Genomic DNA, 22,960 nt, shown 5'->3' with positions numbered 1-22,960 from the left:
GGCCTGGAATGAGGGCAGAAGAAATAGAGACCTAAATGGGGCCCCATTTGGCAGTCAGTGATGTTAGGAAATCAAAACTGAAGGAACAAGCTTTGTCATCTGCATGATAGTCAGGCTCTGATCAAAACAAACACATTATAGAAACAGACAATATTCAATTAAATAAATACACTGTTAAATAATTTTTTTTTCAATCTTGTCTATATCTTACTAACCTTAAATAAATTACCCTATTTATTTTATTAAATATTTGAAATATCATAATACATTATAAATTACACCCACCCACACACATATACATTAATAGATAACTTCTTATTAATAATTATCTGGGATTATTGTGAACGTGACAAAATCTTTGAAATGGCTTGAATCAGAAATGTGAAATTCAAATCTAAATCACTTCTCAGCAGGGCAAACTTTAAAAAATGTTTATTTTCAAAAACAAAACAACAACAACTATAGTACACAGAACTGTAGCAATTTACATGCACCTTCCAAATGTAACCATGGCCAACCACCTTCTATCACACCCGTCTGTCCTTTTCATTAGAGGGTCATCGGTGTCCCACAGTAAAACCAAAAATAAAGAACTCTGATAATACATCAATATTGCAGCAGTCATGATTCAAGTAAATGCCCATTACAAGAGACTGAAAAATAAACCTGCTGTCCTGTGCATGAACAGTAAACTAGCAAACAACATGCGGTATCAGAGAAAACGTACATATTTGGAAACACGGGTTTGTGCAGCAGTTATGACTGAAATGGAAATAGTTGCTCCTGGTCCCAAATGGGGGTAAAAAAGCAAGCTGCAAAAACAGTGAATGGTGACACCTGGGGTCATGACATGCTGAAAGCTTTTGAAGAAGACAAATATTGGTTTGCAAACAGAGATAATCCCTTTACAAACACAAGTGGATTTCCCAGTAATTTCCGGAAGAGAACAAAAACACAGACTATTGTTACTTGAAGTGACCTGTCAAGGAATGAGCAGTCTTTTCTTCAATAAAGAACACTGAAGGAACTCAACTTAAAACAAAAACCGGGAAAACAAACAAACAATTTCCCTCATATTTTCAGATTTGTACTCAATAGGCACGTCCTGTATATGACTAACCGGCTGTTTCAAACAGCTTTGGCAGAGAATGGTGGCACCGCAGTGACATCCTCACTAGAGGCCAAACATTGTCCGTCTTTGGCTGCAGCATCTCAGGTCAGTAAGTTTTACAGGATAAGACTTTATGTTGCACAACCAAATGTTTGTGTGCAGGATGTAGAGCAACAGCTTGCGCTGTTCGTGAGTCATTCGTTTAATGGCGCATGGGACAGATAAACAGAACTACTCATAGCCATTTCTGTCTAAGTTAACGCCCACATCAAACACACTTTCAGTTTTCATTTTCCCTTAATGCACTGGCACAGCAGCCTCATAAACACAAATATAACCTTGAGTTTCATAACTATACTGTATAAGGAAGAAAAAAGTAACAGAAAGCAGCAACTTTTGATAAGTTTGGATGTCATTCATCCAAATTAAACGTGAATGTGATCACACTCTCTATAGTATCTAACTGGTCCCTTGTCCTAGGCTAGATGTCTGTTACTTGTCAATGAGCCCGGCCTCTTTCAGTTTGAAGTAGAAAAACTTCTCCAGTGTGTTGGCACACTTGCAGTACTCGCTGTCTGGAGGGTTGTACTCTCTGCAGTTTGTGATCACCCTCTGCAGGTCGGCGATAAACAGCTTTTTTGTCACATAATACCGGTTCTTTAGACGCTCCGTCATCGTTTTCAAGTCTGAGCAGGAGGAGAGGTTTATTCAATTGGATGCAAGATGCCATTGTTCAAACTGTATAGACCTTTACTGATTAGTATCTTTTCAGAAAAGTTAAATGTCATTTCTATATATGCAGATTATATTAGTACCTACCAATGGGGAAGCGGATGACCTCATAATAGTCTGGAGCTTCAGATTTCTTCACTGGCTCCATGAAAGGCCAGGCGTCTGGATGTGTCTGTTTACACACCAGTCAAATGGTGAGAAAATACCCCAATATTGTGTAGTTTATGTGCTGAAATGAATGTGAGAGTGACACCAGGCCTCTTACTTTAATCTGGGCGAGTAGATTCTTTAGCATGTTGTAGAGCAGATCTGGATCTTTCAGCTCTTTACTGCAGAGATAAAATAAGAGAGAATGATGGATACAAATAGGGCACAAAAATAACACTCATTAAACACCAAAAGCAAGTAGAACAGCCACTTGCCAGGGCTGCTAATTTTATTAAGAGCTGCAACATAATACTGCTGTTTTGAGAATGGCTCATCTTTCACACACATGTGTGCCGTTAGTCTCAATTATATGCAGATATTTAAAGTTATATGCAATATATATCATGCAGAAAAACAGCTATATAATTTAAATAAATCATTGACATGCTTTAAAAAAACGTAAATACAATTTTGCAATGACTCTAGCAACTTTAACATTTGAAAGGATACTATGGCAAAGTTATTGCTTTCTTTATTCAAACTGATTTTCTTTTTCAGAAATATATGGTTGACCTGAAGAATGAAAGCTGTACCATACACTCTGAAAATGATGAGCTGTATCACTGCTTATTGACACAAAATACAGATACTTGGTTCACTAGAACAAGACAATATTTTAATACTATTTTTAAGAAATTTTCAGTGACAAAATATTTGTCTTTTAATTACAAAAAGTAAAACAATGCAGTTGTATTTAGAAATATTATGACTAATCTAGGGCTGTAACTAATGATTACTGTGGTAATCAAGTAATCTACTGATTATTTTGACAGCTGAGTAATCTGATATTTTTTTTGTAACAAAAGTGAAAACGAGGCTTAAGCATGACTTTTTATATATAAACTAACGATGAGGCAGTAATAGTTGGCTCAAATAAAATATAAAAACCAAGAAATTAATTGTACCGAACAACAATGTTAAAATGCATAATGCAACACTGCAATTGGATACTATTATGCACGTCTTGTGTTTATAAGAGCAAAACATTCTGATTGGCTGGTAAAGTTATTTTAGTTGAGACTGAATGCTGCTCCTCTCATTCCATTGATTGGCGAACTCGTGGACTCAAAAGTGTTAATCAACAAGTGTTCTTTTTTTTTTTTTTTAAGTAGCATTATTATTTTTTTACGCAGTCAAACGCTGCACGCCAGAGATCCTGCACGGTGCCAGAGAATTTTAAGCCCTCCAAGTTTGTGGTACGTTTTTTTTTTTATGTTTAAAAGACGTTTTTGATGCTCATAAAGGGTGCAAAAATTAAGTAGAGTTTTCTTTTGTAATTATTTCAAAATGTAATTTATTCCTGTGATTTCAAAGCTGAATTTTCAGCATCATTACTCCAGTTTTCAGTGTCACATGATCCTTTAGAAATAACCAATATGTTGATTTGCTCCTCAAGAAACATTTCTTATTATCAGTTTTGAATACAGTTGTGCTGATTAATATTTTTGATAATACATGCAAAAAATTTTCCCGATTATGTGATGAATATAAAGTTGACAAAAAAACATTCTTGCTAAATAAAAGTATTAATTTATTTAAAAAAAAATCATACTGAGCCCAAACTTTTGAAAATCATGGGTAAGATGCAGTTCCTCAATGATCCAATACAGACACACAGATGGTCTAAGATTTCAGAATAAATATGCATGAATTCTCCTGACCTTTTCTCCTTGGCACTAGGTTTCCAACCAGTCTCTCCTTAAGAAAAAAGGAAGGGAGAGTATGTGAGAATGGAAGAATTCTGTATATATCATAGGCACTATAAAAGACATGAGTGCACACTTACTGATGCCTGGTATACTCTCCACAGGAATCTGCCGCACACCCTCTTTAAAGCAGGTGAGCCCAGGATACACTTTCCTGATCTGATTCTGTTTCCTCTCAATCAGTTTCTTGATGATCTACAGTGGACAACAACAAACCCATAGTCATATTACAAAGACTGGCTGCCTTCTGAGATATATTGACACATTGACAAAATGTTAATGTGTGCAGCCAATTTGGATATTCTGATATATATATATACCTATCATATACACAATACACAAAATACAGTAATTCCTCTTCAGCAGCAGGGTAAATCTGTGCACTCTCACCTCTTTCTGCCTCTTTATGATGTGTGAGAGTTCAGTGTAGGGTATTCTGGGATTGAGCTCGCACTCCATCAGCGTGGCTCCCTCATAGTCTTTGATGTAACCAAGGTATCGGCTCTTCGGCACTTTGATGTCTTTGGAGAAGCCCTGCCGACAGAACGAGGGTTCAACGGGTGAAGCGGTGCAGTGGAAAAACAGAAAATGTCTGTACGTGAGTGGCAGGAACTGTACCTGTTTTTTGAAGTAGCCGATGGCATATTCGTCAGCATAAGTGAGGAAGTACAGAATGCTGTGCTTGATGTGGTACTCCTTAAGATGATTCATCAGGTGTGTGCCATAGCCCTAAACATGCATGCACACATCATCCATGCCACAAAACAAAAGGGCTATTTATCTGCATATCAATTTCTGTGATTAATGTGGGTGAGATAATTCAAATAAATTAACGGAGAACAATGCCATTTTTTTTTTTACTTCCTAAGGCTGCAGTTTTTAAATGCTCACTGCAGTTTAGAATAGTGGTTGTCAACCCCCATGTTGCCCAAAACCTCCCCTAAACAGTATTTTAAGAGCATTGATATACTGAATTAATTACAGATAATTCATTTTAAATCACAGTTCACTATGTGATTAATCATGTTCTTCAATAAAACAAGACATCCCTGTTGGAAAATTGCCAAGACCCCCTGGTTGAGAACCACTGAGTGCATCTCCGTACCTTGACCTGCTCGTTTGAGGTGACCGCACAGAAGACAATCTCTGTGAATCCCTGAGTGGGGAACATCCTGAAGCAGATCCCTCCAATCACACGGCCATCTTTAATCAGAGCCAACGTCTTGTGCTTCCTGAGGTCACATGGAGGACACAGGGTCAAAAGAGACTGAGGGGAGGCTAGCAAGACATAAAACCTGACAGGTAAAGACTGAGGAAAGTAGCAGGCTCTCTGGAAAAAGGAGGTCCCTGTAGACTTACGGGTCAAACACAAGACGCGTGATGTACTCTTTGGGCATGCGGGGAAGTTGATGGGAGAAAACATTTTGCAGGCCCACGAGCCACATTAGAATCTTCTTATTGGACTTCTGAGAGAGAGAGTTACCAATCACATGGAACTCAATAATGCCTCTCCTCTCCTCCAGACGAGCCGTCTCATCACGAGCTGCGTTCGCAGACAACAGACTAGTCTGGGAAACCAGCAAACAAATGACAAATCAGTCATTTCTCTCTTCAAAAGTATAAATCACAAAACACAGGATGTTCTAACGAAGAATGGAAAAACCTCATGTTATATGGTTGAAAATGTAAATTTGATGAAAATTTGCTCACACTCAGGCCATCCAGGATGTTAACAGTTTTGTTTCTTCATCAGAACACGTTTAAAGAAATCTAGCATTGGATCATCTGTAGTGAATGGGTGCCGTCAGAATGGAGGATCCACTGGTGAGCAAGTGATGTAATTCTTCATTTCTCCAAATGTGTTCCAATGAAGAAACAAACTCTTCTACTGTACATCTTTGATGGCCTGAGTACATTTTCATAAAATTTTCATTTTGGGGTGAACTATACTTTCAAAGCCATTGTAAGGGTGTGATGAACTCTGACCTCTGGCCCCAGCATGGCAGCAGGGTCTGTAATGGTCTTCATGACTTCATTGACCAGCTCCATGGGGATGTCGCCCATAACTCGGATCCGCTTGGCATCTTCCAGAGTGAGTGCCTCGGGATGCTTTCGCTTCTCTCCTGAGATACAGTTGATCATACAATGATTTTCATGATCTTTGACATCATTCTTAAAGGGGTCGGGAAGTCTGTTATGGTAAGTGCCGTCATTTGGTTATATTATTTGTAAATGTTTTAGACAGTACAATCATTATATGGCTTGAGTTTAGATAGCCTATTCCCTAATGAATTAAACAGTTTGTTAACATACAGACTGAAAGCATTCCCTTTTATGGGTGTGTAGCCTATGAGTGCGTGCATGCGGAGAAATGGGTGCAATTTTCAAATAATAATCGATTAATACCCAGCAATTTTTGAGTAGTGTTTTTGCTTGAAATGCCCATCGCTACCTGATATGTGTCAAAAGATTCTCAGTTTATGACCCTTTAAGTGTGATGAATATATGATTGTGTACTTTAATTAAATGCCAAAGTACAGAGTTCACAGTGCACAGAAAGTAATTCTTCAACTGGATCTTCTTACCGGTTACTGGTTCAGAGGAAGCTACGTCCAAACCTGTAACACCCAGAGCAGAACCACTGCTGCCTTTACTGAGAGGAGAGCCAGACACCGAGACTGGACTTAACACTAAGACAGAATGAATGAAAAAGTAGCATCACTTTTCGTAATAAATCAGACCATTCCAAAGACACTGGAACACGAATCTTGTCAGGCTTACTGAATGTTTACAGTATCAAATGTGTATACCCACTTGTCAGGGGATGGATGCCGCACTTAAAGATAAAATGTGATTTACTGTAGCCTTTACAGACATAGAATGCATTATAATAGCAGTCTGCTTTAGGCTTTCTTTGTTATTTGCAAATCTTTTTTTTTTTTAGTAATGAATATAGACAAAATGTTCCCCTTTAAAAACCATAGGTTGTTGATTTTTTTTTTCCAAGGCTTATTTTCAATAATCTAGTTTGAAATTGTGTAAGTTGTTGTTACATTACAAAATTCATCTAACTGTTCATCCCTAATAAGCAGCTCAACACACACCTGTTTGATGCCCCAGCTGTGTCCCCTCTGAGGCTGGCATGGTGAAGTCTGCCTCCCAAATGGGGGAGTTCTCTCCATAGATTTCTTCTTCCAGCATGGACAGAAACCTAGTTCACACACAAACAAACTCAAGTACACTATGTGAGAGTGATGGTGCTGACGTGTGTATTAGAAGACGGTATTGTGTCTTACTTGGGGAAGTGTGTGAGGATCAGAGTGCGTTTCTCTGGTGGGAGTTTGTCTTTCTCCACTCTGAACTTCTCCAGTAACTGTCTGCGGGTGACAGTGAAGATAGACTTCAGCAGACTGCGGCCGAACACCTGACAGGTCTCGTACCGGGGCAAGCTGTCATTACTCTGAGGAACATGACAGTAACACAGCCACCTGAAACACACACAAAGTAATACACAAAATGTTTTTATTCATACACATCAAAATAACACTAATGAATCTACATAAATTGTAAGACAACCCAGATGAAACATCAGTGGAGAAAACATTTTGTAAGTAAAAACATTATTATTATTTTTTAAGAATCTTTTTTTCTGACAACTAGTTATAGTGCAACTTATAGCAGTAGTTACAGCATCTATGTTTATAACCTGCAAACATATACTTTTTTACAATATACAGTGGTGGCCAAAATGATTAGTAACACACAAACCTAGTATAATCGACTTTGTAGGCGGCTGCATCCTCTTTCTGGGCCCTCTGACGGAACTGTGAAGGGGTCTCCAGCTTCCAGTAGTTCAGACAGAGCAGAAACATCTTACTGAGCTCATACATGGTCTGCCTCTCCTTAGAAGCCAAATGACTGAACTTATACTGGACAAAGTTCAGCACCCCCTGAGAGAGAGAGAGAGAGAGAGAGAGAGAGAGAGAGAGAGCATCTTGAGTCACACAACAATAATGACCTACATTAGAAGAAAAATGTCCCTCCCATAAAAGCATTTTACATGGATTGTGACTGGCAGAAAACACACACGTACTTGTTCTATGTTGGGTTTTTCAAAGGGAGGGCTACCGAGAGAGCCTTCCACCACTGGCTTCCCCATCTGCAGAATACACTTCCTCAGCAACTAAGATAAGAGACAAACAGTCACAAAAACAACACAAAGGCAAAAATGTGAAATATTCAGCTGACAGATAAACAAAAACATCTTAGAGGCTTTTTTTAACAAATTAGTATTTTTTTAAGTGAAGTGACATACAGCCAAGTATGGTGACCCATACTCAGAAAAATTAGTGCTCTGCATTTAACCATCCAAAGTGCACACACACTAAGCAGTGAGCACACACACACTCAGCAGTGAGCACACACACACTCAGCAGTGAGCACACACCCGGAGCAGTGGGCAGCCATTTATGCTGCGGTGCCCAGGGAGCAGTTGGGGGTTTGGTGCCTTGCTCAAGTGCTCCTCAGTCGTGGTATTGCCGGCCCGAGACTCGAAATGACAACTTTAGGGTTAGGAGTCAAACTCTCTAACCATTAGGCCACGACTTCCCAACAGCAATTCATCTTGGGTGTGTTAGGGTTAGATCTCATCTGCCTGTTTACCTTGAACAGATAAAAGTAGACTTGCTTGGTGTCCGTGTCTTCTTCTTTATGGACAGACATGAAGAGATTCTCCACGTCCACCACCATCCCCAACAACCGGTTAATCTCCTCCTCAGACACGTTCTCCAGGTGAGACACATGCTCCGCTATAGAAAGACACGCAAGATAATGCGAACAACAATAACGGTGCGTTATATGATATAAACTACACAGTTCGTATATTACTACACATATAGTAGCCTGCATATCCACAGAGGTTGTATTTACGCTGCCTTATGCAATGCTTTGAGGGACTGTAGCTCTTTGCCTCATTACAGCCATTAATGACACAGTTTTGTCTTTTCATCTGATTTTCAAATACTTCGGTTAAATCACAGTTTGTAATGTGTAAGTTCACCTCTTAGTTGGGTGGCTTGGTTCATGGTTTATAACAAAAAACTTTTCAAACCCCTGTGGGAAATATTTATGTAGAAGCAAGGCAACTGGAAGAAGTGGCTGGCCGCTGTTGCACAGTATCATGCTGGACTGGCTTATTTGGATGATACCAAGTAGAGTCATGGGTCTGATATAGTGTGATGTAATAAAACAGACAAAGAGGCATTCATCTTACCCAAAGAGTGTCCACAGCTCCGGCAGGCCTCGGTCAGACTGGCTGCCTGCTGCTGGAGCTCCATACGAGCGGCTGTCGGTGGATTGGGGTTTTTCCATCCATTACATTTGCAAGCATCGGTCGCCTGTAATCAGAGAACACAACTGTAATTTAAGGAACTGTCAGTGAGGACAGTAAACATCAGGTAAAGTCTGACAAAACGTTCTGAATGATTTAGAATAATGAAGTGGTGATAACATGACAATACAATGAGATATACTAGAAATATCCAATGTATGGTGCATGTTTTAAAAACATGCATAATAAATGCATTTAATTAACCACCATATGCTAATTTCACACTATATAAAAGCTATTATAAAACCTATTAAGCTACACATTTTAATGCGATTAATTTTTCATTCTTTAGACCATATAGAGGTTTTCATAACCTTGTGTTTTTAATCATCGTTATTCTTTTAATACTTCATGAAGGTAAGGCTGAACTGTATTTGTAGCAGGTAACATGCGTGACTAGTTTGCAGGCTGTTCCTGAAGCAGTGAACCTGACAGGCCCGGGAACTCACTCTATTGTTATGAGCCGAGCTCGGTTACCTTGCAGGAGGAAAACACTCCGAGTTTCTCTAGCTTTTTAGCCCGCGGAAACGAGCGGACTTGGGCTTTCTTCTGGCTGGACCACTGCTGCTGACTCAGGCCTGGTCGGGCCGGGTCGCTGCTCCCGGCTCCGGGCTGCGGGTTGGATGCTGCCGGGCCGCTGGACTGAGCTTGCTGAAGCCGGGGCTGCGCGGAGGTCTGCGCCGCCGGGTCCTCCATATCAGCAGCCTTCCTAAACTAGGATCGCCGCGCTCTCTTCCACCCTGTGCCGCTTCAATAAAGTTTTGTGATGATTTTCGATACGCGTTCTGACCACTGCACTGCGCCTGCGCACTATAGGAGGCTGCTGGGAAATGGAGTATTATAGGCAGTACTACAGTATTAAAGGTTACATTCATTTCCACTGGGGGGCATGAAACACTTGAGCTACTTATTGCAATATGTCACTTTTTTTTTTTTTTTTAAACATATTTAACTAAACTCTAAACTTATATTTAGTTGCAAAATGCATTTTGGTATATGGCTAAAATGTCTGGACTGAAAAAAACAAAAAACCTTTTTGCTAAATATAAAAAAAGTTCTACACATTTATGACTAGGGATGGAAATCTTTCTGGTACAGTTATTCTGCATTTACTAACCTTGGCAGTCTGTTTCTAAATTAAAAGATAATTTCTGTTTTCAACAGTTAACACCTTTTTATGTTCACTCCCATTTTAATATTTTCAATTCTCTGAATCTTAAAAAATTGGTCCTAAATAGTGCATATATTTTACAATTTATAAACAAAATGTATTTAGATAAAATATCACTAACAACAACACTAATTTGCATTTAGTACTACCAGTCAGAACCTACATGGTCTCACAAACCTTAAAGGTGCACTCAGCAAGGTTTCTCCTTATAAATCAAGAACACATGATACTAATATTCAAATTATTCTGTTACCTTATGAAAGTGGTTTTACTGTACATATAGACGGTCCCCTCAGGGGGGCTGCCATGTTAAGATCATGTGACCAGCCAAATACTGTTTGCCTAATCAGAGCAGCCACCCTGTTATTGGACACTTTCACTCATGGATGAACTTAATCATGATTGACTGTGAACAGTGATTTTATACAATAGCATCAGTAACTCAAAACAACTGCCAGCACAAGATTAGCATAATAGTAGTGAATTCACCATTACTTACTACTGTATGCTCCCTGCACATCAGCAAAAGATGTACATTCAAGAATCATTAACGAAAATGATCACCTTTTAAATCCATTTATTAACTGTGAATAATTAAAAAAAAAAACAGTTCTCCGTTCCCAACCATATTTAGGGACGATTGCCACCTACATTTAGAAATAACAACACGACAAACAGAATGTATACCTTCCCCTCCTTTATTGGTAAAATTACATGTTCTATTAGGTTTGTGTTTTTTCATTTATTTGTTTTTGTCCATTGCCTCCCTCGTTCCTCAGACCCTGCTTGAGACGTCTGGGTCACGGTTCACATTTATTGTGCTAGGTTACAACTGATGCTGAAAATGTGGGTCAAAAGAGACGTCCTGCGACATTAAACAGAAGGGAACAATATTGATAGAAAATGACATGTTGTCAGAGGACAAAGAAATACCCAGTGCACTCTAAGAGACCATAAGTAAAAAACAACAACAATTAAATTCTTACAAAGGTGCTGAACTGAAATGGTTAATGATTGGGGTCATATTCACAGGAAAATAAAGAAAAGAAAAAAAAAGCAATATTATCTTCTTTTTTCCCCCTTGTAAATGTGTGTGATTTTGGTCGGCGGAGGCTGATTTTGCCTGTGTTTTCTCCAAGTCTGATTTCAAAAAAATTTCATTAATGCAAAAGGGGAAAAAAACAACACCAAATTGGAGTCATACCACCTGTTAATGCATTTAGATATACAAGTAAATATATGCAAATGATTAGAAAAGAAGTCTAGCCTATCAAATCATATACTGGTTTCATTTGTGCTGGAGTAGCGGACGTCTGAGAGACTAATACAACAGAAATAATACAGGATCTACAGAACAGCCTGACATAGATGGAAAATAGCCTTTTTCATCTCATTCTCCGACCTTTCCTCTCTCAGACAAAGGAGGGATGTGATCAAGGAGAGCAGAAAAATGAGGTGTAACTCAATACTGGCAGTATGCATCCACCAAAAGGGAGAGTGAGTTTGAATAGTGGCGTCGCCACTAAATTTTTCATTCAAACGAGCAAATGAGAGGATAAGGAGATACAAAGGAGAGACAACTCGTTTTTCCACCAGCAGCAGTCTGGAATTTCTTTTGTCTTAAGTGTGATTGGTTAGATCTGATCACATGTTTGTCTCTTTTTGCTTTGTCAAAGCTCTACGCAGGCAAATCGAATACCTTTGAAAATCATAGATGGCAGAGACACATGTCGTGGCTTGTGTTTGTATCTGAATGTGCATGTACTGTTTTTGGGAGGAATAACCGGTTCGAAACATTAACGTGTTGATTTAGAAGGGTATCAATGGCCAGTTTCCAGTTCTGAAGCTGTATGGTACAGTCTAACTGGCCATAGTTTAGAGCTGGGTCATAAGTGAATGGATCTCACACTATGGATTCATACTGTGTGTGTGTGTGTCTGTATCAGTCCTTGGGTGCATCTGCCAGCTGATTGGTCCGTTGGTTAGTTGCCGCCTCCACAGCACTGGCCGCTTCTGCCCTGAGGTGCAGTCTCCTGTAGGTCGACCCCTCCTCTGGCCCGTCCAGCACTCCCTGATCCACCCTGGGGTTCGCTCTTCGGAAGCTTCTTGGCTAAAGGGAGAGATTGAGAAGGAAAGTTTCTCCATAAACATACTAGGTTGATTTGATCTGAATAAAATCAGCAGTGGTTTCTGAATGACTAAGCGTGGTGTCTGGTTGAGCGTTTTTGCGGCAGGTGAAACTGGTGTCATGTTGCGGTGTTTGCCCCAGGCTTGAAGAGAGTCAGTAAGAGAGATGAGATCGTACCGATAGCCATGAATATCTCGTTCACATTCATGGCGGTCTTTGCGGACGTCTCCATGAAGAGTAGGCTGTTGTCGTCTGCGTATGCCTGTGCCTCCTAAAGAAAGCATGTGGATGGGTCAATAGCCTATCAGAAGTAGATTGACAAGTTGTTTTGCGGACATATAAATATACCTGAAAGTCAACAGCTCTCTTGTTGGCCAGGTCTGCCTTGTTGCCGGCCAGAGCAATAACAATATTTGGACTCGCCTGACGCTGCAGCTCCTTCACCCAGTTCTTTGCTCTAGTGAACGTGTCCTAGGAGCGCAAAGAAAAACAGCAGAGAACTAATTGTTAAACAAACAATTTAAAAAATAAATATATATATAATTTGTTAATTAATGCTTTTATTCAGTAAGGATGCATACATTTTTGTAAAGGTGATATAAAGACATTTATAACATTACAAAATATTCAAATAAATGCTGTTCTTTTTAGACCTGAAAAAAAATCTATCATGGTTTCCACAAAAATGTTAAGTAGCACAACTGTTTTAACCATAATAATGATAATAATAACAACAACAACAACTTTAAAATAATAATAATAATATTAATCAATAAAAAAATAAATAAGAGGAACTGTTTCTTAAGCACCAAATCAGCATAACGGAATGATTTCTGAAGAATCGTGTGACACTGAAGACTGGCGTAATGATGTTGAATTTTTTTTGTATTAAAATTGCAGCTTTAGCGTCATATATTTTTAATGACCTGATATTGCTATTTATTTACTAAAAACACATACATACGCATTCCAAAAAACTAAACAAAAAAACCTACAAACATTTACATAATACAAATAAAACACTGTATTTTAATACAATCACACATACACAAAAACATCTCTTAAAGGGGATCTATATTGCCCCTATTTAAGATGTAATATAAGTCGCAGATGTCCCCAGAATGTGCCTGTGACGTTTCAGCTCAAAATACCCCACAGATAATGTATTATATCATTTTAAAAATGCCTATTTTGAGAGGAAGCAGAAACACACCATTTTCGTGCCTGTATCTTTAAATGCAAATGAGCTGCTGCTCCCCACCCCTCAACGAGTCTATGTTCATGTGAATCATTTGTGATCCAGCATCACCAACAGAAAAAGTGAGTATAAGTTTTTAATAAACCTTTGCAAATCGCCTTTTCTGATAATGTGCTAATTAGCAAGTTTCATGAAGAATGCGGCTAAAGTAAACATTCTCTCTGAGAGTGGCTCGGAAGAGATGGGCGGGGTCAGCAGAGCTCATTAACATTTAAAGGAAAATGCTACAAAACAGAAAAAAAAAAACTCTGAGCTCTGAAAAGATAGGGTAAAAAGGTGTTTTTTACACAACCATTGAGAAATTTTAACCAAACTGTTACAGACTTTTCATTACGACCCAAAGAATAATATAAACTTGCAGAAAATGGGCATCTGATGACCCCTTTAATAAGAATGTATTTCTAACTTGAATGCTGCTTTTACTCCTCTAGCAAGAAGATACACATGAAGGATTGTGTGCGGCTCACTTAGGGCAGGGTCTCTGCTAATACAAAGTCTTATAAGGAGTGGGTGGATTTTTATCATTGTAGGGTGGTTGTGATCACACACTGCCAACAGACATTTATGTCCTTTAAGGTTGCCAACAAGAACTTCATTGCCACTGTGACTTGCTTGACTTTGAGCAAAGGTCTTACTGTATCCTACAGAATAATAATTAACCCCAGCAGTCAGTCAGGTGAAACCTTATTATTCAGACCTTACCCTCCAGCTGAGCACAATGGCATGATGTAAGCATTTATTAGAGCCAATGCATGGCTGGCAAAGTCACATTGCAGCTGAGGTGCCACGTAACCCTCAGCTGGCGAATGATCGGCGGTACAATACACCTGTCTGATTCAACTCAAACTTCAAGGTTTTGACTTCATAATCACGGGCACTTACTGTGTTAGTAATGTCATAGACGACAATGGCTGCTTGGGCTCCTCTGTAGTACATAGGGGCCAGGCTATGATATCGCTCCTGTCCGGCTGTGTCCCAAATCTCAAACTTTACTGTTGTATCATCCAGGCAGACTGTCTGTGTGAGGAAAGCAGCTAGAAAGGAAAGAGGAACAGAAATGTTTATGACATGACGCTAATGCGTATCAGTTCATATGCTCAAAATCATAATTTTAGCACATCCTTACTGCTGAGCTATGTAAGGCTGGACATGTTCAGAGCAGAGGAAGAATAAGAATCATGATCATGATCAGACCATCATCATTAGGTTATCTGACGTTTAATGTACAGTTATGTGGGGAGGGATGGCAAAAAGTTCAGGCGACATTTGAAAGTTGCTTTTTACATCGAGATTTCCTGAGCAGAAGGGTTAGAAATGAGATCACAGTCAAAGGGAACAGAAAGTTCCCTTTTTTAAAATGCATCTCATTAAGTTTATATTTAGCACTTGGTTTATTTAGTAATAGTGCTAATGTAAGCGCAACCATTATTATTGCTCATAGACTACTGTTCAAATGTTTGGGGGTCATTTTTTTTTAAAGGAATGATTTTTAAATGAATCAAAAGTCAAGTGACAGTAAATACATTTGTAATGTTACAAAAGATTTGTTTCATATAAATTCTGTTCACGTCATAGTTTCTATTTAAAAATAAAAAATAAAAAATGAAGCAGCACAACTATTATTAGTATTATATTAGTATAAATATTAGTAATATTAGTATTATTTCTGAAGAATCCGGACACTGAAGACTGGAGTAATGTTGCTGAAAATTCAGCTTTGAAATCACTGTAATAAATTAATTAAGATTTATAATAAAAATTGAAATTGCAATAATATTTCACAATGACTGTTTTTACTGCATTTTCAATCAAATAAATGCAGCCTTGGTGAGCATATGAGACTTCTTTTAAAAAAATTATAATAATAAAAAATAAAATACCCCAAGTAGTAATGTATACATATATAAAAATATAAGATGTGAGATGACACCCGACCAAACAACTAGCAACATGCTAACCACAACTAACACCTTAACAACAACACAGAAACACTTTGGCAACCTCCCTGAACACTTGACCATCACAATAGTGACATTTGCACAGACAAGCATGTAGATCTCAGAGCACATTCAAATGACGCAGACACAGGAAGTGTGCAGAAGTGGACAATAAGAAAGACTTTGTGCTGAGTGAGGTGCCACGGTCACATGTTTGTAGCTCACATTAATTCCTCCACAGCAACGAGCATTGCGATCTTTGACCTGCTCACTGACGACAGGATGATGGCATTGAAGGAAAATATGTAGAAGGACAAACAAAAAAGTGCTGAGGATTTCCTTATTGTCAGCCTTGAGTAAGCATGTGGTATCCTGCCTGTACCAAATGTCTCTCCCAGCACTTTTCTTTCCTCGTGCCTGGCTTTATTCTAGAATGGATCTCTTTCTAGTGAAAATCTAACACTCTTAAAGATTCTCTGAGACGCTGATGACTTAAAAACGGAGGGACACACTAGCACACACACACTCAGGAAATCCCATTGTTGACTGTTTCCCTTTCCTTCTGGTCGCCTTCCTCTTTGCTCTCTTTGTCCATGTAATTAATTAAAACAGTGTATAACATAAATCTAGTAAAATGTAAAAATGAATACCATCTCAAGGTGTATACAGCATACATGCGTGTTTGGTTATGAGATCTGATGTGTGCACATGTATAAATGCGTGTCTGTTTAACACTGCAGTATAACTCATGTGGTAGTCATGTGATTAGCGAGTAAGAACCAGCTCGTCTGCTTCTGAGCGAGCCCAGCCCTCTCACCACACATCAACACAGCCTCGTACATGAAGACAGTGTGCTCTATATTGAGTGTCTTCTCACTACCAGTAAGGTGTTACATTAGAAGATATGATCCTGTAGCCAGTCTTCTAAAGGAGATAATCAACAGTTTTTTTTTTTTTTAATTAGAATATTTTCACTGAAGGTTATCTTTAAAAAGAAAAAAACTGTTAGATCCTCTAAATGTAAAAATAGGCAGAAATGAGCATCAGAATTAAATAGGCGATATCGCCTAAAATAAAAAACCTCTAACAAAGGCCCACAACTGATTATTAGGTAACTATATATATATTGTGCATCCCTAAAATTTAATGTTAATATTCAAAAGTGTGAGGAAATTCATCCATCTATAGAAAGTATAGGCTTAGACATAAACAGACTCCGGCTAACCTCCGATGGTGCTCTCCTGATACTCGTGGAACTGGCCTTTGACGAAACGCAGCACCAGGCTGGACTTGCCCACGGCAGACTCTCCCAGCAAGACCAGTTTGAACTGGCATATTTTGTTCCCGACGGGGGCGGCACCATTGGTCCGCGCTGGTCCACCTCGCCCCGCCATGCCAACAGGCCGGACAACAGGAGAGGAGAGGGCTGACTGGATCTGAGAGGGGTCCTGAACCAGGATCAGTGGAGCTCAGGGGAGGATGGGTTCGAGAGAGAGAACCAGGGTGAGAAAGGGAGAGAAAGATGGAGAGATGGCCCCTACTGGATGAACAAACCTAGAGGAAAAAGGAAAAAGAAAGTTGATCAACAAAAGATATAAATGGCCATATAATAAATGACTGGACTGTGATGCTCTCTAGTTGAGTGAACGGAAATGACGGACTCATTACAGGTGGTTATCAGCGATCACAACATTCCAGCGCACGAACCATTAACACTACCCCATAATGCTTCAATAAACCTCACCGTCACAAAACAGCCCCCTTTACAGATTCCACCCACACTGCACTGCAATTACAGTTAAAACATCAATACAAAAACACACAAAGTAAATATCAGACTGTCATGTCACACAGACACTAACCTAGTTCCCCAAATAACCTACACTTCTCGGTTGTCGAAAATGATCTGCACCATATCGAATGATAAGTTGCAGAAAACAGGTCAGAACCTGTTTGTATTTTGTGTGTGTATATTTGTCATTCAGAGCATACCACGGACCCACATTCAGCTCAGCTTCAAAACAAATGATGGACAACAGACTGTGGCATCACACCTTCTTTAGGCTGTCAGATTATTTGCACCTCCTGAAACATTTGTTTTCTTGCACACTGGGTGTTCGGTGTAACCTTTGGTTATTAGAAAAGTTCCACGGATTCTCTGAAGCCAAATACAGACAACAGAGCTAAAGTAGATCACTAAAGCAACCGAGAGAATAAAGAGGAGTGAAAATGAGTGGGATTATTATAAAAGAAAGAGATACAGAAAGAAGAAATAACAGTAACTCTGAGGTCAGTATTGGAGCTTGTTAAAAACAGAGGCAGATTTTCTTTCAGCTGTAGGTACGAGTCAAGAGAAGACAGAAGTCAATAACCGGATGGACAGATCTTCATCTACTGTAGGAGAATATTCAGGTAGGCCATCAGAGGCGGTAACATGAACAACATTTTCATTTTAACCTGTATATATCCTGGTAATGACTGCAGGAAAAGGTCAACTGAAGTAGTTGGCAATGAAAAAAAGTGATTATGGAGAGTGAGATGTCACTGCCAGCATCAGGTCTTGAGGTTCAGCCTAATCTAAAGCATGTGACGGAGGTTTAGAAACCCTCACACACACACACACACACACACTTCTGCAAAGTACACCTTCATGCCACGCTGGAGAAAGTGGAACAACAGAAACAACAAAAAAAACTCACCAAAACCACACCAGAGCTTTTACAAAGCAAAACATTGATTAAATAGACAGTCTGAATATTTATTTATTATTTTTTTTTTTTAATCACTCTCAATATTGAAAGGATTTATTTATTTTATTTTTATAAGAGGAACCCCCATTGGAAATGACATTAAAATTAATGTAAACATTAACATTAAAAACACAAAACATTTCATAGTTAATATAGTACGTAACAGAAAATGCAGACCTGCAGCAATGATGAACGGTCTCAAGTATGAGATGCACAATGAATGGACAGATGTCCATCTAGTGCATGTTTATAACAAACAAAAGCAGCCCATCATACTGTAAACAGCTCTGACAGAGCTTTATGATCGGCCAAAACGTCTTACGTCAGCGCATTCAGACCTGGTACATGCTCAAACTGGCATCATACTGGTCATTTACTGGGAACGTTACACCTTCTCATAGCTGAAAATGGCCAGAGCTGATTTACTGACCTTTCAAAAATGTACCTTTTGAAAAGGTCCTGTTCACACATGATCTCTAAATGATTACAATTTTTTGGGCTGAAGAGGACAGAGACCATTTAACAAGATTAACACTTAAAAATTTTTTTTTAAAGTTAAATCAAACATATTTATTAAAACATCTGTTTTAATGCTTGTTTAATGACTTTAAGAAACCTCATTGGCCCATTAAATGCCTTAAAAAAAATAAATGAAATAACCATCACCAGCAAAAGCATTCAGCAGACTAGAGAATAATTCTGATGTTCTGCTTTACTGCTTTTTAACAAAGAACCAAAGCATCTTATAATTAGATGGACATACTTCATAATTGACCTTGCAGCAATAGTTAAGTAAGTTCATTAATGACGTCAGACTCGAGACGATGGAAAGACCATAATAACTCTCTTCACTGTAACACCCTTTTGCTCAAAGATGAAGTCACCAAATACCAGATAAAGACAGATGAAATTCCACAGAGCGCTGTAATTTCCTGACATGGTATTTTAATCTGCTACTATCAGAACTTGAATTACCTGATTCACACTTCCTGTCATCTTTTCAGCGAGGCCACCTAATCGAAAGATACCTGTGCGTACATGTGTCGACCTGAAAAGCTGTCACCAGCATTCCAATTCATTTGGCTCATTTCCTGTTCATGTGAAATCGCATGATATGTGCTGAATACACAGTGCTGTGGTAAAGCCAACAAGGACTGCAATAATACGGTCCCTCCCCCATCAAACAGCTCACTGACCCTCTCAGATCACAACTGTGTGGAAATAGGAAATGCTATCCAGGAAACTGACCAGCTGGAAGGAAATCTCATGCATCACCAACAAAGGACTGCAAGCAGCCTAATCACTAAACACATGTCTGATAAGGTGTGTTAGAGAGGACTGTCTATATCTACTGTAAGAAGTCATTTTAATTCTGCAGAGCAAACACAGATAACACCACACCCACACCCTGCCTAACTGCTGCTGCTGCAAACTACTGCTTTAGAAAGTTTAATATACTTTTTCTTTTTTTCATGTAATATTTGTATTTTATTTCTTCTTAGTTTTATTAGCGCCCTATGAAATCAGTTTTATTTTTTCTTAAATTCCGTTTAATTTTTTACATTCTTCTCTGCTTCTTTTCAATGATTTAATTCAATTATATTAATCAAAAATCACACCTGATTAATTAAAATCATGAAACATATACATTTTCATTTTTCCTACATTTTCAAAAGTTTTAGAATAATTGTGTTTAGGGCCCAATTAAATGTTTTCGTTTTTATAATTAGCAAATTCTGTTTTAGCATGTCTAATTATTTGAATGCATAAAACAGCTTATTTTATTCAAGCTTTTCTTAAAGAAGTCTTATGAATTTTTTTCCCCTGAGAAATTCTGTGTTGTGTATTTACATTTTTCTGGTTATCAACTGAAGGCATAAAACATTCATTTGATTTATCTTTTAATTATTGAAAGTTAATCAAACTTTATTTTTTGACAAACAAATGGGATTTACTATTAAAATTAAAACCTGAAGAAGAAATGTTGTGTGATTATTCCTTAAATTATGTTTGTTTCATTTTAATAGAAGTAGGTTATGTACATTCTACTGAAAAATACAATTCAAATAAAACCACATTTTAAATTGACGGGTTGTTGCGAACACCTTCTGTGTATGTGATGATGCTCATGAAATGGCTCTCAGAACAGTTCTGGAGATGTTGTTCTTAAGTTAATGTCCTCATTCAGAGAGACAGCAGATGCTGAAAACACAGCGAGTGTTACCGCGCTTCAGCATGTGTTTAAGAGACGAAACCGCAATTTGATTTAAGTGTAATCTTAAGACATACTTTTTATTAATTCTTTTACAATTTGAAAATTTCCATGACATTCCGTGTTAAACTGTAAATTCAATTTTTATGACTGGTTTCCGTATCGCAGAAATCATAGGGCCTTATTTTAACTAACAATAACAACACCAAAGCAAAATTATTTAGCTAAAGATAACAAATACAAAAATTATAATTACAAAAACTATTCCCTGTAAATCATAACTGCAATACTCACTTTGTGAACCTTGTATTTGCATGTTAGTGATTTAACACACTAACATGCAGCTTCCTGCAAACCCCGTGTAAAACAGTTTAATTGGCAGAGTCCTAATCATAAATGGAGAGAAAGGGAAAACACTCAATAGCAAAAAAATAACCTTGATCACACACTGGTTTCTCATAAAACCCTCAATTTCAACATATAGGAGTCATCTGTAACAGCCACAATATTTGGCAATGGCCATTTCAATCCAATGAGCAAAGAAATTTTAATTTGATAGCTCTAATGGAAGAAATACAAAAACAGCCTTTTTGATGTCCTAAAATGCCTCATGCAGTCACAAAGCATGCTGGGAAAAGCCACTTTGCTCTCCGGAGCAGAACTAGGAGATGAAAGTAATATTCTGTTCCTGTTTGCTCACCTGCAGCGTCAGGCGAAACAAGAAAGTGTCACACATTAACATCGGAATGAAGTCTCTTTCTATATTCATTCACATCACATGCTACTTATGTTAAGCATTAGGTGTACCCTCACACACTAAAACTAACCAAACCACAAATAAGACACAACACATTATTATATCTCAAAGACAATGGAATTATGGGACTTTAAAACAGTGCTGAAGCAAGACTTTCTGCAGTCATGTGTGCATCAAGTGCCTCTGCTGAACAAAAGTTCACTATGCACAACAGGACAGGCATTATATAAGATTTCAAATCCTCACCGTATCAAAGGTGAACATTCATTACTGACAAACAAAGGAGGAAAAAAGTTGTACAAGTATGAACAGGTATACTAATTATAAACTTGTAAGACATGATAAACAGTAAAAAAAAAAAAAAAAAAAACAGCAGTTCATTACCAAGAACAGAAAAATTATTCTGCTTAGCTCAAATACATAATCATAATTATTCAAATACAGTTAATAGTTATTATTACTACATACACAGAATTAACACACATTCTGTTTTAAATATGAAGTTTTATTAAATAATGCATTGATTATTTATTTATTTATAATAATTAATAAACATGGGTGCTCAAATATGTGAGCTTCCAGATTTACCATATTTGACATGCTCTTTATAGGTGCAATGATCACTGTTTATATGTGAATAAAAGCATGATCCGCCTAAACTTTACATTTTTTTCACTACACAGTACATATTGCAGCATTTTTGTGCAATATATAACACAATATTATACATAGTGTATATATATATGACTTTGAGAAGCTTAAAAACATATTGTCTTATAGCTGTAGGCTCATGTGAATCAATGTATGTGCGATCTTCAGTGATGACTCATCCAGCTGACCTGTCAATCAAGCCTCCTCAGGCCACATTATTGACTTCCTCATGAAGTCCTACGTCTTTCACTTCTGATCTGCGCCTTCCACGAGCTCGGAGTCTGACCACAAGCTCTAAACTGAACCTGCTTCACTGATAAAAACGGCCTTCGGGAAAGTTTTTGAAGGAGATAAAAATACATGTAGATGTACGTTTGAAGAAGTATCACCTTGCTGATCGCGATACAATCGGCTCTTTGCGACAGCAGGCAGATGCGTGTGTCTGCGGCATCACAACGGTCAAATGACTAGCCGTGAAAACAAGGAAGCCCTGCTGCAGATGGTCAAACTTCAGAGCTGCTGCTGCTGATGATGATCACACACACATATATATCTGTACAAACACCCATACAAGCCTTCTGCATTAAACGGATCTTTCGCCGTAAGATTCATATCTAGAATAAGATCGAGAGGCCCGAGTTATTCCTTCATTACGTCGCCGAGGGGAAGATCCAGAGGAGCGGCTCAGGAGCGTCATGGGCTTCGGCTAACAGTCTTGACAGTTCCGCTGTATCAGTAAACCACGACCAGCTAACAACAATCTATCAATAATAATATCAGTGCCAAAACCAGACAGCGGTTACCTTGAGATATGAGTGCGGCGCCTTTCTCTTTCTGTCAAATCCCTGGCTGTCAGGCTGAGAGAAAATTCCTCTCCTGCCGCCTCTAGTATCTCCAGTCGACGGGCCTTGGCCTTCACTTCCGCTTTGAGGGACGAACTTCCGTAATACG

General features: G+C 38.4%; 2 protein-coding genes across 2 annotated transcripts; both read right to left on the bottom strand.

The window, feature by feature from the left end:
• Positions 1–416: 416 nt before the first annotated feature.
• Positions 417–9,954, bottom strand: LOC127948354 (histone acetyltransferase KAT2A). Its single transcript, XM_052544779.1, has 18 exons — positions 9,623–9,954; positions 9,029–9,152; positions 8,419–8,564; positions 7,850–7,939; positions 7,525–7,706; positions 7,053–7,244; positions 6,861–6,967; positions 6,342–6,446; positions 5,743–5,879; positions 5,116–5,324; positions 4,862–4,988; positions 4,375–4,485; positions 4,147–4,290; positions 3,837–3,951; positions 3,712–3,748; positions 2,109–2,172; positions 1,931–2,015; positions 417–1,797 (listed from the first exon to the last, which is right to left on the bottom strand). The coding sequence occupies exons 1-18, from the start codon at positions 9,839–9,841 to the stop codon at positions 1,604–1,606; spliced, it is 2,388 nt and encodes a 795-aa protein (XP_052400739.1). The 5' UTR covers positions 9,842–9,954; the 3' UTR covers positions 417–1,603.
• A 1,042-nt stretch (positions 9,955–10,996) lies between these two features.
• Positions 10,997–22,960, bottom strand: LOC127948343 (ras-related protein Rab-5C-like). The gene is made up of 6 exons (XM_052544769.1): positions 22,813–22,960; positions 16,865–17,193; positions 14,585–14,736; positions 12,793–12,915; positions 12,622–12,715; positions 10,997–12,426 (listed from the first exon to the last, which is right to left on the bottom strand). Exons 2-6 carry the CDS (start codon positions 17,031–17,033, stop codon positions 12,299–12,301), a joined length of 666 nt encoding a protein of 221 aa, XP_052400729.1. The 5' UTR covers positions 17,034–17,193; positions 22,813–22,960; the 3' UTR covers positions 10,997–12,298.

The sequence above is a fragment of the Carassius gibelio genome, chromosome A3 (genome assembly GCF_023724105.1).
Source record: "Carassius gibelio isolate Cgi1373 ecotype wild population from Czech Republic chromosome A3, carGib1.2-hapl.c, whole genome shotgun sequence".
Taxonomy (NCBI): domain Eukaryota; kingdom Metazoa; phylum Chordata; class Actinopteri; order Cypriniformes; family Cyprinidae; genus Carassius; species Carassius gibelio.
The sequence above is the reverse complement of the archived record's forward strand: the minus strand, read 5'-3'. Positions and strand labels throughout refer to the sequence as shown.

What these genes read in the sequence shown, in the direction of transcription:
- LOC127948354 (XM_052544779.1), bottom strand. Translation starts at nt 9,841, where the DNA reads ATGGAGGACCCGGCGGCGCAGACCTCCGCGCAGCCCCGGCTTCAGCAA. An exon ending in TCATAAAGAGGCAGAAAGAG is followed by an intron (nt 3,952 to 4,146) that starts GTGAGAGTGCAC and finishes TGTCCACTGTAG; the next exon opens with ATCATCAAGAAACTGATTGA. An exon ending in GGTCATCCGCTTCCCCATTG is followed by an intron (nt 1,798 to 1,930) that starts GTAGGTACTAAT and finishes CCTCCTGCTCAG; the next exon opens with ACTTGAAAACGATGACGGAG.
- LOC127948343 (XM_052544769.1), bottom strand. Translation starts at nt 17,033, where the DNA reads ATGGCGGGGCGAGGTGGACCAGCGCGGACCAATGGTGCCGCCCCCGTC. An exon ending in TCTATGACATTACTAACACA is followed by an intron (nt 12,916 to 14,584) that starts GTAAGTGCCCGT and finishes TTGCGCTCCTAG; the next exon opens with GACACGTTCACTAGAGCAAA. An exon ending in AGAGAGCTGTTGACTTTCAG is followed by an intron (nt 12,716 to 12,792) that starts GTATATTTATAT and finishes TGCTTTCTTTAG; the next exon opens with GAGGCACAGGCATACGCAGA.